Source organism: Siphateles boraxobius, unplaced genomic scaffold (assembly GCF_051911475.1).
Source record: "Siphateles boraxobius isolate OS27281-9 unplaced genomic scaffold, OSU_SipBor_1 6, whole genome shotgun sequence".
NCBI lineage: Eukaryota > Metazoa > Chordata > Actinopteri > Cypriniformes > Leuciscidae > Siphateles > Siphateles boraxobius.
In genome coordinates, this window is record NW_027509186.1 from 26885125 (window position 1) to 26900628 (window position 15504).

The following is a 15504-nucleotide window of genomic DNA, read 5'->3' on the forward strand; positions in this document are numbered from 1 at the left end:
TTACTTCTTTTCCATCAGGGTAGAGGCTACAACTCTTGCATTGAGTGCCAATCTGGAAGACTTTGCAACAGGACAGGCCTATCCCAGCAGCCCCTGTGCCCACCTGGACACTTCTGCCCTGCTGGCTCCTTAATTGCTCACCTATGCCCTCCTGTGAGTATGAAGCCTCATATTCCATCTAATATACAATAATGTATATTAAACGTTTTTATAAGATTTTTTAATGCATTTGAAAGTCTTTATACTCACCAAGGCTACATTTATTTGTTTTAAAATATTATTACAAAGTAACATAACTGTTTTCTATTTTAATACATTTTAATTGTATAATTCCTTATTTTTTTATATGAAGGGTACATACAGTGCAAGTTCAGGAGCGGAGGATCTGCAGCACTGCGGCCCTTGTGATGCTGGTCAGTACTGCCACTCTCCTGGACTAACTTCTCCTCAAGGACCATGTGAGCCTGGTTTTTACTGCACTGGTGGATCCCACATTGCCACTCCGGTAACAACATACTATTTGTCACACATGTTAATCAGTGGGATTCATATCGAGCTCAATGATCCAAACTTTTTTTTTTCTTACAGATTAGCTCCAGGTATGGTGACATATGCCCCATGGGTTATTACTGTCCGGCAGGCACCAGACACCCTCATGAGTACCCCTGTCCTCCTGGAACCTGGAGTAATGCACTGGGGTCCCAGACTGTGTCATCCTGTTGGCTCTGCCCTTCTGGATACTTCTGCAACAGCTCTGGCCTCATTCAGCCCACCGGAATATGTGCTCCAGGTACAAATTCATGATCTCATATCATAATCCCTCCATATTATTGACTTTTGTTTTTAAAACTGAGTTCTCCACTGTTCTATCATATAGGGTTTTATTGCGCAGGTGGTGCTAAAACAGCCATGCCTGACGATGGGGTAACAGGAAACAGGTGTCCGGCACGGTATTACTGTCCACAGGGTTGTACATCCCCTCTACTCTGCCCTGATGGAACACATTCAAATACAACAGGTATATTTTACATTTACTGTACATACTTAACAGGTATACTTTTATACATTTTTCTGAACCTGAATATCCAGTTTATAACCACATATCTGTAAGGCTTAAAACATCAAACATTCCTTTAATGGTGCTTTTAGTATAATTGGCGAAAGTTTGAATTCCAATTAACATATTATGCATTCTATGTTGTATAACAGAAGATCGGGATCAATCAATCATAGTACATCAAAAGAGCTTTGATTTTTGAGGTTTGCATTCATCCATGAATGCTTTTTGAGTTAATACGTTCGAGAAACACTTGAGTTATTTAATTGGTTCCGTTCTTCTCTGGTGGGGTATAATCAATTTCATGAAATTATAGTTCAAAAAATATGCTGCATCCCAATTCACCTACTTATCCTAAAAGTGTGTGCTGTTTTTGTGAAGGAAAAACAGTACACATTTCAACATACTGCGATCTGGGACATACTAATTCTAATTTCGAATACTATTTAGGAAGGATGGTATGCAAATTGGGACGCAGTTATAATATGTAATTTGCCTGTGCAGTGCATACTTCTTCACAATATTATTTGTAATCTGATGGTGTATCAGTAATGCAAGATTAGGATTACTGTGCCTCAAACCATGGTACTTTAAAAATGGTATGTCAAAAGAGTTTTGATTTAAGTATGCATCCATGCATGCTTTTTGGGTTATCACAACCTGTTATGTGAACCTAGGGGATTCATTTTGTGCTCTTAGACACAATTTTATGATGTTTCCTGAAAACTTTGAATTATATACTTTACCATCATCAGTGCAGTACCTACTTTTCATCTTTTCTGTTCTTTGCCTTCAACTCATACACGTCATCTCATTCACAATGTCACCTCAAAGCATAATAAAGCAAGTTGTGATCATTTATTGTTAATGTGTCTGAACGCAGGTGCTGCAGAATGCAGTGATTGTCCCACTGGATGGCTGTGTCTGGAGGGGGAGGAGCTCCAGTTGTGTCCAGAAGGACATTACTGTCTGGGGGGCACAGTGGAGGACATCCTCCCTTGCCCTCCAGGCACATACAGCCCTAAAGCAGGACAAAGCCAAGTAGAGCAGTGTTTACTGTGCTCAGCTGGTGAGAGCAGTGCCCCTGCTTTACTTACACCTTTGGCAGTTTTAATAGCATTGGTGTAGTATTATGTTCATCATACACACCTATCATTTTAAGGAATGTACTGTGAAGATTGGGGACTAGTTGAACCTACTGGTCCCTGCCAGGCTGGGTATTTTTGCCTCACAGGTATATCCAGTTATATCGACATCTTGCCTTTTAATAATTAGTGAGCTCATTCTGTTGATTTGAATCATAGCAAGCAGTTGTGGTTATGGTTCTCTTGACTTTTGCAGGCATAAACTTCAAGAATCCTGATTCAAATATTAGCACAGGGGTGGGTGGGCCGTGTCCTGTGGGTCATTACTGTCCTGAGGGCACCAGTCTTTCTTTACCCTGCCCACTTGGCACATTTTCAAACAGGTACCGTATTACAGGGTCAAATGCTCATACCATACCAATATGAGTGAGTGAACAGATAAACAGATTCTTTTTTTGTCTCTATAGTCTTTATGTCACTAAGAAATCGGGGTGCACTGTGTGTCCTGCTGGGCAGTTTTGCGGATCGGTGGGCTTGAGTAGACCATCTGGACCCTGTCGAGAGGGGTTCTACTGCCCTGCGGGGGCATCGTCATCCACTGGTGCGACCATCCAACCATTTTTGTTAATTTGATAGCGTCATGAGCTGATTGTCTGCTTGCATTCTATTATTGACTGTGGTGTTATGGTTGGTACAGGTTCTGATTCTGAAGGTGGACTCTGTCCTCAAGCGCACTTCTGCCCCACTGGCAGTGCCGTGCCTGTTCCCTGCCCTGCGGGCACTTATACCAACCTGACAGGACAGATTAAGTGCAGTCCCTGCCATGCTGGATACTATTGCCCAGAGAGTACCAGCAAATACACTCTGTACCCCTGCCCTCCTGGATTCTACTGCCCTGATGGTAAGAGACAGAATGATATATAAACAATTGCATGCAATACAAAAAAAATAATAATAATATTAGTAAAATAGTATTAGTTGTTAAAACAAATTCACCTGATAAGGTCAATATTAAATATGGTTGCACATTTTATCGATAGATACCTTAATTGTTAACAATAAATATTCAATTTCTTATTAATTTTGTTACTTTTTTTATTTTATTGGTATATATATTGGTTTATTATATTTTGTATATATATATATATATTGTCAAAGGATGCTGATATTGTATATCTACACCAACGTAAACAAATTTGGGTCAGTAAGATCTTTTTAAACAAAATTAATACTTTAGGTAAAGTATTAGTAAAGACATTTATAATGTTACAAAATATTTCTATTTCAAATAAATGCTATTCTTGTGACCTTTCTACTAATCAAAGAGTCCTGAAAATATATTACGGTTTCCACAAAAATATTAAGCAGCGCAACTGTTTTCAACATAGATAATAATAAGAAATGTTTCTTGAGCAGCAAATCAGAATATTAGAATGAATTCTGAAGGATCATGTGACACTGAACAACACTGAGTAATAGCACACTATGAGTAATGATGCTGAAAATTCAACTTTACCATCACAGGAATAAATTACATTTTAAAATATATTCAAATAGAAAACAGTTATTTTAAATTGTAATAATTGTTAAGAATATAAGTGTTTCAACTGTAATTTGATCAAATAAATTCAGCCTTGGTGAGCATAAGGCCTCGTTCACACTGCAGGGCCTTAATGCTCAATTCCGATTTTTTGAAAAAATCCGATTTTTTTGCAAGGCCGTTCACATTTCGATTTAAATGCGACATTTTGTGATCTCCTGTGTGAACGTGAACGTGAAATGACCCAAGTGACCCACATGCGCAGAAGAGTGCACAACGGTCAAGGACGTCACTTGTTGTTTGCGGAAGTAGCTAAACATGGCCTGAATAGAGCTGTCCCCCCAAATATTGATTAAATCAGAAACCTCGCTTCCCTTCCATTGACTGGTCTCAGAATCGTCCGCCATAGTTGTTGTTTATCTTCTCATTCTCGCCTACTTCAACGCAGAATGATGACGTTTGTCGCATATCAATGACGTGCGGGTCGGATGCATGTGACCTGGCCGTTCAGATTGAAGTTGCATTTCAAAAGATCGGATACATATCGGATTTGGACCACATACCCAAGTGGCCTGGGTCGCATTTGAAAAGATCGGATCTGTGTCGTTCAGACTGTCATGAAAAGATCAGATACAGGTCGCATAGGGGTAAAAAAAATCGGAATTAGGTCATTTCAGCCTGCAGTGTGAATGTAGAAGAGACTTCTTTCAAAAACATTAAAAAGACCCCAAACTTTTGAATGGTAGTGTATTTGTACATTAAAACACTTAATACAAACACTAAATAACACTGTTAAATGCCATTAGCAAATTAAAAACTTTTATTTTCAATTTAAAAAAAAAAAAATTTAGCCATCTAATTTTTCATTATGTACATTATAAGGTTGTGATAAACTTTTTTTTGTTTTATTTTCAATTTATTTAGACAAAAAAGTATAAAATGGTATATTTTTTAATATCAACCATAACTAATATTAAATAATCTTAATATTAAGATTTAATAATCACAACATATACATGTATAGAATTTTTTCTTGTGGCACTGGTAGATTTTTTCATATCCTTAAAAGAATGTGAAAAAAAATGTATCTGACTGCTTCACTAGACAAAATGCACATTTCATTAGAGAAACCACACTTCAGTATTATCCAGTGCTGGTCTTTGTTTACAGGAACAAAACATGCCACCCAGTTCCCCTGCCCACGAGGCTATTACAACCCCGAGCCGATGACCCACAGCCTGGACAGCTGCTTACCCTGTCCTCCAGGCCACTATTGTGAGAAAGAGCGCCTGTCCTCTGTGTCTGGGAAATGTAAAGCTGGTTAGTACATCACCTGAATGAGACTATTTTCAACTGAATATTGAACTAATTTTGAATTTCAACCAATGACTTCATCACACAGGATGGTTCTGTGTATCTGCTGCCTGGAACGCTCAGCCCTTTGACCTGGACAACTACACTAACGCTAACTGCCTATGCCCTGCTTCCTCCACTGGGGGCAGATGCCAGGAGGGGTTTTACTGTCCATCAGGGACCTCTGAGCCTCAACCTTGCCCTCCAGGAGCTTTCTGCAATGCAACCGGTGCGTAATCATCAGATACAAAGCAATGAATTCCCTGTGTGCTTTTGCAAAACGCTTTACTTATAACCTGAACTTCTGAAACAGGTCTACCCCTGCCGAGTGGACCGTGCTCTCCTGGGTATTACTGCAAGAGAGAAGCCACTTCCTCCAGGCCTATAGATGGCATTACAGGCAACATCTGCCCTCCAGGGACTTACTGTGGTAAGTCTTGGGTTATTCAGATGTAGATTTATGTCACTTAAACCAGCCTTAGTTGAGATTTCCAAATACATATTAGTGTTGAATATCTATCGTTTCCCCAGACGAGGGCTCCAGTGCACCACAGCCCTGTCCAGCGGGGACTTTCTCCTCAGCAGCGGGCCTTGTAAGCAAGGACAAGTGTCAGCCCTGTAGAGCAGGATACTACTGTGCAACCGTGGGCCTTCAGGCTCCTACTGCCCCCTGCAGGGAGGGTGGGAACAACTATCACTGCACTAAACTCAGACTAGTAAAGTGCAGTTTAAACAATTTCTACATCTTGTCCTTGTCATTTTTCGGTAGGTTACTGGTGCCCGCCTGGTCAGACGGATGACCTAGCTCTGCCATGTCTGGTCGGTCATTACTGTCCCCCAGGAAGCCCTGTCCCAATTTTTTGTCCCACTGGGACATATCAGGACAAGCTGAAGCAGGCGAACTGTACGATCTGTGAATCAGGCAAGCTGCAGTTATCTTAAGCAAACTGTGACACACTCCCACATTTCTATTTCTGAAATTCATACTGAAGCTTGTATCCTGTTTTTTATTTTTCTCCTACACCAGGTTTTTATTGCGATGCTACATTTGGGGCTGTAAATATGTCTGTCCTGCAGCCTTGTCCAAAGGGACATTACTGTCCTGAAGGAGCTGGTATTGCAAAACAATTTCCATGCCCTGCCGGCACCTATAACCCCCGTGAGCTCATGGACAGTCAGAGTGACTGTCTGTTGTGTCCGTCAGGACAGTACTGTCCAGATATTGGACTTGAAGAGCCTACAGGTGAGACTGACGACATTTCAGTAGAAATTCTGAAACAAATGCCCCATTTTCTTGCTTTACGAGCCCTGTGTTCAAATGCGTATTTGTAGGACTGTGTTTGGCTGGTTTCTGGTGCAGAGAGGGCTCCTATTCACCCAGTCCTATGGATGGTTCTACAGGGGCCCCATGCCCAGCTGGTCACTACTGTCCTAAAGGTGCTTTAAAAATTTCTGCTACCAGAATTAGCCTTCATCAGTCCTGTTTTATGAGAAATCACTAAATAACATCTTTTGTCGGCAACTAGTATTAATTATGTTAAATTCTACAACATAATGTCGGTGCTGATAGCATAGTGGTTAGTGCACTGACATGTGCCGCAACTGTTCCTCTGGCCAACCCGGGTTCGAATCCGACTCAATGTCCTTTGCTGATCCCATTCCTCTCTCTCCATCCAAAAGCTTTCCTCTCAATCTCCACTATCCTGTCCGCACAAAAAGGCCAAAAAGAAATGATTATACAACATAATGTACATTATTAGTGAAGTATAAAGTAATTTACATGATATTTTGTACACATAGTATTTGCTGTTTACCTAATTCTGTTAAATTAAATGTCGTAGCATGTGAAGAACTTTTGAACATGTTACACTGGTATGATATTTGAACTTATGGTACACTACTGATGTGATTTCATTCATAAAAGTGTTTTTAAGGTCTCCCTGTGTTACTATAGGCACTGCCAGTCCTATGCCCTGTCTGGTGGGAACGTGGTCTAATAGTACAGGACTAAGGAGTTCTGAGGAGTGCCAGTCATGCCCTGGAGGGTTTTACTGTGCCTCTACCGGTCTGAAAGAACCCAGTGGACTCTGCTCAGATGGGTATGTGCAAAACAATATGCACAGTACAATTGCAACACAGATGCCCAGTTTAACCTATGGCATCAATTGTCCCCAAAAGGTTTTATTGTGCTGAGAAAGCTGAGACTCCCACTCCCACTGATGGGGTCTCCGGCCACATCTGTCCAGTGGGTCACTACTGTCCTCCAGGAACCACTCACCCTGTTCCATGTGATCCTGGGACTTTTGTATCCGTCACTCAAGCCTCCCAGTGCTGGCCCTGCACAGCTGGCTGGTACTGTGTGGATGGAGCCCGGCTGCTGTGCCCAGCTGGTTGGTGCTTTGGTGTCTTGTTGGCTATGTTTGGAATGGAGTACTAGTGTACTGCTTACTGGATGCTGCACAGTATATACTGCCTACAGTTTAACAAAAGTACGTGAAACAGTATGCATTATGCAACTGTTCATGTTTTAAACAGTAGTGTGCTACATTTCTGTCCTCATCACATTGCTTATTTAATTCTTTGCGAGGCATCTAGTTATCAATTTGTAAATAATAATTGTTACTGTGCATTAATGGTTTATGTTAAAATAACTTTGCTATAAGATCAAATAATGATTAATATGAATGTATCTCTCTACAAAGCTGCTATTGCTTTCAGTTCCAGTTCTGCTTTTATACAAAATATTGACTATATTTGTCAGGGATTAGGTTGATGGAAAGTAGCAAGGACTTGAGAGTGATGAGCTTTTATTAAGCATAAAATAAAACAAAAACAAACAAAAACTACCCCGTGTGGGAAACAAGACAGGCAGCAAGACTTTACAAGAACTGGACTTGGCAGGAACAGGAAACATGAGGGTACCTTAAGCCCTGGACGCACCGAACCGACGCCAAGGAACTAGCGCTGATGAAAGGCGACTGTGTTGTCGCCTCGCGTCGGGCGACTTGAACACATAGAGAGAACTACAGGCGACTGTCAGCTAGAATGTGCGTTCTGCGCCTGCGTGTAAATGAGACAACTGTCTATTTCTGCAGATATATTTATCTATATTCAAAAAGGGAAACCGACATTGCAGGCTGCAGATACACAAGCCATAAACAAAGCAGTGTTTGCTTACCGTTTTGGCCAGTAAAACAAATCTGTGAGCTAACACAAAACGAGACATGAACCCCGCAGCCAATGAGAACACTCATAAGCCACGTGTTCACACAAAACATGACAACATGAAACTACATGTGCTACACAGTACAATACAAAACAGGAGTGTCAGGGCTCTGTCACAAAACCAAGAAATAGACTAGACAGAAGTGACAGAGCCCTGACAATATTATATTTACAACAGATATGGTAAAGTATGCTATTCCGAACATATCCATTTTATGTTACTGCTAGAATAGTAGTGAAAGTAGTGTCAATAGGTTACTTCCTAACTAAGTCTATGAAAGAAGCTCAATTAAATGATATACTTCCTAAGTCTAAGTCCAAGAAACTCAATTCATTTATAAACAGTACCACACAGTGGAGAGAGACAATACACAAACATGCTGACTGATTTCATCCAAATCCAGCAATCATATTTAAGCTGTTATCTTATGTCTGCCTGTAGGTTTCTATTGTCCTGAAGGCACAGGGTATGACTGGAGGCCTTGTCCAGCAGGGACATACAGTCCTGACTCTGGTTTGAGTGTCCTCTCTGAGTGTAGGGAATGTGATGGAGGACACTACTGCCCTCTTCTGAACTCCACCTCTGTCACAAGAGAATGCTCTGAGGGATATTACTGCGTGCATGGGAACATCTCACCTCAACCTCACACGCAGTCTGCAGGTAGCTGGGTTTACATCCACGGATTTGGAGAATTTTAGATCATTTAGGGTTATTACATAAACAATTCTGAATGTAAGATGTGAATACAGTATATAATTAAATATATAAATCTAAATGTCTGGAAAGAGTTTTTGAAAAAGCAACATAACATTGTTTTTGCCTTATATGAAGTCTTTATAAATATATATAAAATAGAATTTAATAATGTTTTTTTCCCCCAAGGAGCAGGAGGACCTTGTCCTGTGGGTCACTTTTGCCCTCAAGGCACCACTCAACCTCAGCCTTGTCCAGAGGGCACTTTCAGTAATAAAACCAAACTGATCAAAGTGGTAAGAGGCATTTTTCTATTAATAACAACTTGCAACTTCCATGATACCACACAAGTCCTATTGTCCTATTACATCTGTAAGGACCATGGATACCCTTTTCTTATAGGAAGAGTGTTTGTCATGTTCTGCTGGTCATTATTGTGACATATCTGGGCTGTCTTCACCCAGCGGAGAATGCTGGGAAGGTTTTTACTGCAAACAGGGAGCCGTACTCCCCAACAGCCCAATCAACGATCACAGAGGAGGACCGTGTCCGACAGGTAAATGACAGATCCCCAATTCAGGGCAGATTAAAAACACCCACCTTCCCCTCACACCGGCCCACCTCATCCTGTTTTCCGCTCCCGCGCAGGTTATTTTTGCTCCAGAGGCTCCAGCGCTCCTCAAATCTGTCCAGAAGGATCCATCAGCAGTAGAGAGCGGCAGGACAGCTGCAGCCTGTGTCCCCAGGGGTAGATACACTTATACATATACAAAAATGGTTAACATTTAAAGGTGAAGGGGTTGGGTTTCAATGTTAAATTACTTTCTACTATCCCAGATTGTGCAGAGCCATCAGCCCACATTATTTCAACGTAAATGATCACATTTCACAGTGGAATTCCTGATGAAAACTACGTCATTACCCATGATTCTGCAAAAAACAACCATGGTTTTATTTTTCTCCATCGTTTTATATCAGCTGTGTTGTTCGCAATGCTTCATGGGATTGTAGTTATTTCCCTCATTAAACCCAAGTGCACAGTCTTTTACCTTTGTCTTTTTGTCTAGTTTTTAAATACTTCTCTGCTTCAAATCTAAGTTTGTAATGTTGTGAATGACCTCGTACAGTAGCTGGTTGATCTGGTTCATGGCTTATAACTATTTAATGAAAACATTTTTAAAATTCCTATTGGAAAAATGAATCAAGGGCACTGGAAAAGCAAAATTACACTGTTGTGAGTTTGGGGGCAGGGCTATTTTTTTAATCGCCCAATCACTCCAGACAGTGGAGTGTTCATGAAGCCTGTCATTCATTTTGCATTCTGTTTGGTGGAGCTAGTGCCGCAAAAATGACATACTTTACCATCAAGTCATTCATTGCAAAGTAAATACTTCTTTTCACTTACAGTTACTACTGTCCTGCCTATGGTTCCTCATCTGAGGGCATTGAATGCCCAGTAGGCCATTATTGCCCTACGGGCACCCATCTACAAAATCAGCACCCTTGTCCAGCAGGGACTATTAATCCACATACAAGGATGACCAGCCGTGAAGACTGTTTTCCCTGCCCTCCAGGTACCATTTCTACAAGCGACTGCACTCCTATCGAGTAATTTCCCAGAGTTACGCATCTCTTATTCTCAGAGGGTCACGCTGCCCTATTTATTCACAGCATTTGTGTAATACCATTTTCAGTTGCACCCCCTTGTACTTCTTTTGCATCTGTCAAATCTCAGGTGTGAAATTTCTTACAAACTTTCCACCTGGCAGGTTTCTTCTGCGAGTCTCCTGGACAGAATGCTGTGTCTGGACCGTGTGCAGCTGGACATTTTTGTCTCTCAGGAGCCGTGTCCCCCACACCCGTGGATGGAGGGACAGGTGGTAGATGTCCTCAAGGACACTACTGTCCCGTAGGGTCCTCATCCCCTGAGCCTTGTCCACTAGGCCGCTATAGCAACAGCAGCCAGAACACTAAGCTGTCTGACTGTCTGCCCTGTCCTCCAGGTCAGTGCTCCTCTTTTGGAGACTTCAGATTTCCTTTTAGATCACTTCGTTTCTACTGATTTGTGGACATTTTCTTTGTAGGATCTGCTTGTTCCAGTAGGGGTCTCTCCTCCCCTTCTCATGTGTGCCAGATAGGCTACTATTGCCCACATGGTCAAAATTCCAGCCAGCCTGCCGACTACATCTGCTCACCTGGACATATGTGTCCAGCTGGCAGACCTACCCAGATCCCCTGCCCCCCTGGGACTTTCCAAAGCCTCCAGGGGCAGGTCAGTTGAGAGAGAGGCAGGATTGTTTAATGCCTCTTTAAAATATGTAACATAAAAAGGTGTTTCTCTTTAGCATTTCCATTAGTGTTGTTATTAAGTTCAACTAAAATAAAAGCTGTTGAAGTATTAAAAATCATTAATTGAAACAAAGCTGAAATAAAGTAAAATATAAATATTAGATGTAAAACTTGAAAATTGAAATGAAAACGAGAAATGTTGCTTTGGCAACTAACTGAAATAAAGTAAATGTAAGTTGAAAAAGTAAAATTACTACAACTAAAACTGAATTGAAAATAAATTAAAGCTAAATAAAAATTACAAAAGCACATAAAATTACTGAAATAACCTAAAATTAAAACTAAAAAAATATAAAAATAAAAGCCGATTCAAACTATTAATAAATACGATAATAGTATTTAAATAATACTAAAACAAAACTCAAACGATGTATTGTGTTTAACAGCATTCTATAGTGGAAATTATGTTTATGTAAAATTAAAATGAGCAATGTTTGAGTAAAATGATAGACTGCTTATTTATATAGCATATTTTCTAGCATGGTATACAGTGCTGGTCAGAATTATTTGCCCCCTTGGTAAATATGATCAAAGATGGCTATAAAAAATAAATCTGCATTGTTTATCCTTTTGATATTTTTTTTTTTAAAAAATGCAAAAATCTAACTTTTTATGGAAGTAAAAGAATTGAAAGTGGGGGGGAAATTACATTATAAAAATAAATGTTTTTCTCCAAAACACATTGGGAACAATTATTTGCCCCCTTATATTAAATACTTTTTGCAACCTCCTTTTCCCAAGATAACAGCTCTTAGTTTTCGCCTATAATGCCTGATGAGTTTGGAGAACACCTGACAAGAGATCATAGTCCATTCCTCCATACAGAATCTCTCCAGATCCTTCAGATTCCCAGATCCATGTTGGCGCTTCTTCTCTTCAGTTCAACCCACTCATTTTCTATAGGGTTCAGGTCAAGGACTGGGATGGCTATTGCAGATGCTTGGTTTTGTGCTCAGTGACCCATTTCTGTTTTGATTTTGATGTTTGTTTTTGGATCACTGTCCTGTTGGAGGATCCAAACATGGCCCGTTATAAGATTTCTAGCAGAGGCTGTCAGGTTTTGATTTTTTATCTGTTGGAATTTGATCAAATCCATGATGCCATGTATCTGAAGAAGATGTCCAGGACCTCTGGCAGAAAATTAGTCCCACAGCATTAAAGATTTTTGTTTCATCTGACCACAGAACCCGTCCCGTTTGAAGTTTCAGTAGTGTCAGTTACTTTTCAAACGTTCTAAGGACAGATGAAACAAACAAAACAAAAAATAGCTTTTTTGGCATTGAACACTTAAGATGGGTTTGGTGCACACAGGGATAAAAAAGTACCCCTGGTGTAAAAGGAAATACTTTGCTGTATCTTTAATGCTATTTGCCTAATTTTCTGCCAGAGGTCCTGGACATCTTGTTCAGATACATGGCATCATGGATTTGATCAAATACCAACAGATAAAAAATCAAAACCTGACAACCTCTGCTAGAAATCCTGTGCCATGTTTGGATCCTCCAACAGAACAGTGATCCAAAAACAAACATCAAAATCAAAACAAAAATGGGTCACTGAGCACAAAACCAAGCATCTGCAATGGCCATCCCAGTCCTTGACCTGAACCCTATAGAAAATGAGTGGGCTGAACTGAAGAGAAGAAGCACCAACATGGATCTGGGAATCTGAAGGATCTGGAGAGATTCTGTATGGAGGAATGGACTATGATCTCTTGTCAGGTGTTCTCCAAACTCATCAGGCATTATAGGAGAAAACTCAGAGTTGTTATCTTGGAAAAAGGAGGTTGCAAAAAGTATTTAATAAAAGGGGGCAAATAATTGTTCCCAGCGTGTTTTGGAGAAAAACATTTATTTCATAATGTGATTTCCCCCCCACTTTCAATTCTTTTACTTCAATGAAAGGTTAGATTTTTGCAATTTTTTAAAAGAAAATATCAAAAGGATAAACAATGCGGATTTGTTTTTTACAGCCATCTTTGACCATATTTACTAAGGGGGCAAATAATTCTGACCAGCACTGTATATCCAAATGCACACAATTAAATAATATTTTTTTAATATTTTATTTCAGCTTGATTAAAATGACGCATAGTATAAAAATTAATTTTACAAGTGATATTTACCTTGATTTTTCTTTGTTCACGTTTTCTTGGTCAGTTTTTTTTTACTGAAACATTTCTTCTTTCTTCAAGTTTTTGATAATAACTATATATATATATATATATATATATATATATATATATATATATATATATATATATATATATACATTATTTTTCAATGATTTCATTATTTTTCAGCTGTAATATTAAAAAAATGTATAAACATTAAAATTGTTTCACTTTGTTTAAATGAATATAGTTTTAAATATAATGTATCATATTTGTATGATGTGATTGTATGATGAAGTTTAGAGCAACTAAAACAATAAAATATACATAATAATAAGTGATGAAGGCATGGTAAAAAGTTACCAAGACCTTATTAATGTGATCTTAATATAACAAAAAGAAACATAAAATTAAAGCTTAAAGATAAATACTTTATCTACTTCACATCCATAGGCAGAATGTTCTTTGTGTCCGGCTGGATATTTTTGTGCTGGTTCAGGCACAGTAACAGAAGGAACCTCTATACCTGTGCCATGTCCTAGGGGATATTACTGCCCTGCAGGTACTTACAAAATTACTCTTGAGTACATGATGACGACACTTGAACCCTTTTTTACTCTATACTTTGTATTTTGAACAGGCTCAGAGTCCGGAGTGAGCTTCCCCTGCCCTGTGGGCACTTTTAATGGCCAGTTAGGTCTGTCCAGGAAGGATCAGTGTGTCCCCTGCCCCCCTGGTAAATACTGCAGCTCCTCTGGCCTGGACACCCCTACGGGCAACTGTTCTCCAGGGTGAGTTTATTCCACTCAAATGTCCTGTTGAATAATATAGGCCTGTTTTCTCATGCTAATGTCTTGGATTTTGCAGTTATGTTTGCAACCTGGGTTCCTCGCTCTCAGAGCCAGTTGGAGATTCCACCGGAAGAAGATGCACAGCTGGCTTATATTGCCCACCGGGTGCCAGCCATATGGAGCCCTGTCCTCCGGGCACATTTGGCTCATTAGAAGGTCTTATTCCAGCATATGTAGCATGCTTGCGCTGTTCAATATGGATGAATGGAACTAACATTGTGGGTGTTTGAATAGGAGCAGCATCTGTAGTGATGTGTCAGTCGTGCACACCAGGACAGTACTGTGCAGAACCAGGGCTGAGTTCACCCTCTGGGCCCTGTAGTCCTGGATACTACTGTGTTCAAGGATCAAACACCCCTACGCCTCAGTACTACAACAACACAGGTCATTTTCTCCTTACCGCTGTGTTTGATCATGGTAATGAGTCTAAGCATTGCAACAGTAATTAGTTGAATTTGTTTCAGATGGTGAAGAACCTGGGGCTTGTACAGCGGAGGATGTCCGTTCTCAGATACAGTTCGTTGGGGATGTCTGTCCTGCAGGGCACTACTGCCCGATTGCCAGTCCACGTCCAGAACCGTGCCCACCAGGTAGAGTTTGAACTAAAAATGAAAATTCTGACATCATTAACTCACTGATTTTCTTTCCTCTGTGGGACAAAAAGGAGACGTTTAACATAATGTTCACGCTGCTCTTTTTCATTCAATACTGGAAAGGATATAGTGACGAGGAGTTTTCAAGCTCCAAAATGGATTTCCTGTGAAAAAATGACCTTGATTTTGGTCTGTTCCTCACACAATGCTATCGTATAGTATCAGAGGACTTGGAATATAACACACAAGTAGTATGTACTAGTTTTATTTTTGGCTGCTGACCACAATATGCTTTCATGCTTTCATATTCTATTGTTCAAGCAAATCAATACTTTTACTTAGAAAGGATGCATTAAATTGATCAAAAGTGACAGTTAAGAGATTTATGATGTTGCAAAAGATCTCTATTTCTGTTTTCAAATAAATGCTGTTCTTTGAACTTTCTATTCATCAAAAAATCCTGAAAAAAATATATCAAGGTTTCCACAAAAATATGCAATCGTCGACGTGTCAACTGAAAGGGAACAGTTATTTCAAATGGTACTAATATTTCACAATATTACTGTTTTTATACGATTTTTGATCAATTAAATACAGCCTTGGTGAGCAGAGACTTCTTTCAAAAACATTAAAAACATTCAAAA

General features: G+C 39.8%; 3 protein-coding genes and 1 long non-coding RNA gene across 4 annotated transcripts; all 4 read left to right on the forward strand.

The window, feature by feature from the left end:
* The first annotated feature begins 618 nt into the window (after window positions 1-618).
* Window positions 619-5977, forward strand: LOC143716505 (uncharacterized). The gene is made up of 11 exons (XM_077209061.1): window positions 619-790; window positions 878-1018; window positions 1941-2126; window positions 2399-2525; window positions 2610-2743; window positions 2840-3043; window positions 4853-5002; window positions 5085-5264; window positions 5349-5465; window positions 5567-5716; window positions 5805-5977. The coding sequence occupies exons 1-11, from the start codon at window positions 619-621 to the stop codon at window positions 5975-5977; spliced, it is 1734 nt and encodes a 577-aa protein (XP_077065176.1).
* A 120-nt stretch (window positions 5978-6097) lies between these two features.
* Window positions 6098-8959, forward strand: LOC143716506 (uncharacterized). The gene is made up of 5 exons (XM_077209062.1): window positions 6098-6278; window positions 6368-6472; window positions 6990-7134; window positions 7214-7425; window positions 8703-8959. Exons 1-5 carry the CDS (start codon window positions 6098-6100, stop codon window positions 8957-8959), a joined length of 900 nt encoding a protein of 299 aa, XP_077065177.1.
* A 182-nt stretch (window positions 8960-9141) lies between these two features.
* LOC143716216 (uncharacterized) lies at window positions 9142-10495 on the forward strand. Its single transcript, XR_013195957.1, has 4 exons — window positions 9142-9250; window positions 9357-9510; window positions 9603-9702; window positions 10362-10495. It is a non-coding gene; the product is annotated as an uncharacterized LOC143716216 (long non-coding RNA).
* Window positions 10496-10750: 255 nt separating this feature from the next.
* LOC143716507 (uncharacterized) lies at window positions 10751-14497 on the forward strand. Its single transcript, XM_077209064.1, has 5 exons — window positions 10751-10831; window positions 11089-11226; window positions 13870-13978; window positions 14057-14207; window positions 14284-14497. The coding sequence occupies exons 1-5, from the start codon at window positions 10751-10753 to the stop codon at window positions 14495-14497; spliced, it is 693 nt and encodes a 230-aa protein (XP_077065179.1).
* Window positions 14498-15504: the final 1007 nt, after the last annotated feature.

Excerpts from the sequence above, each read along its gene's own strand:
- LOC143716506 (XM_077209062.1), top strand. The coding sequence starts at position 6,098 with ATGTCTGTCCTGCAGCCTTGTCCAAAGGGACATTACTGTCCTGAAGGA. Across the intron at positions 6,473-6,989 it reads TGGTCACTACTGTCCTAAAG|GCACTGCCAGTCCTATGCCC; the intron begins GTGCTTTAAAAA and ends GTGTTACTATAG. Across the intron at positions 7,135-7,213 it reads AGTGGACTCTGCTCAGATGG|GTTTTATTGTGCTGAGAAAG; the intron begins GTATGTGCAAAA and ends TGTCCCCAAAAG.
- LOC143716507 (XM_077209064.1), top strand. The coding sequence starts at position 10,751 with ATGCTGTGTCTGGACCGTGTGCAGCTGGACATTTTTGTCTCTCAGGAG. Across the intron at positions 11,227-13,869 it reads TCCAAAGCCTCCAGGGGCAG|GCAGAATGTTCTTTGTGTCC; the intron begins GTCAGTTGAGAG and ends TCACATCCATAG. Across the intron at positions 13,979-14,056 it reads GGGATATTACTGCCCTGCAG|GCTCAGAGTCCGGAGTGAGC; the intron begins GTACTTACAAAA and ends TATTTTGAACAG.
- LOC143716505 (XM_077209061.1), top strand. The coding sequence starts at position 619 with ATGGGTTATTACTGTCCGGCAGGCACCAGACACCCTCATGAGTACCCC. Across the intron at positions 791-877 it reads CACCGGAATATGTGCTCCAG|GGTTTTATTGCGCAGGTGGT; the intron begins GTACAAATTCAT and ends TCTATCATATAG. Across the intron at positions 1,019-1,940 it reads AACACATTCAAATACAACAG|GTGCTGCAGAATGCAGTGAT; the intron begins GTATATTTTACA and ends GTCTGAACGCAG.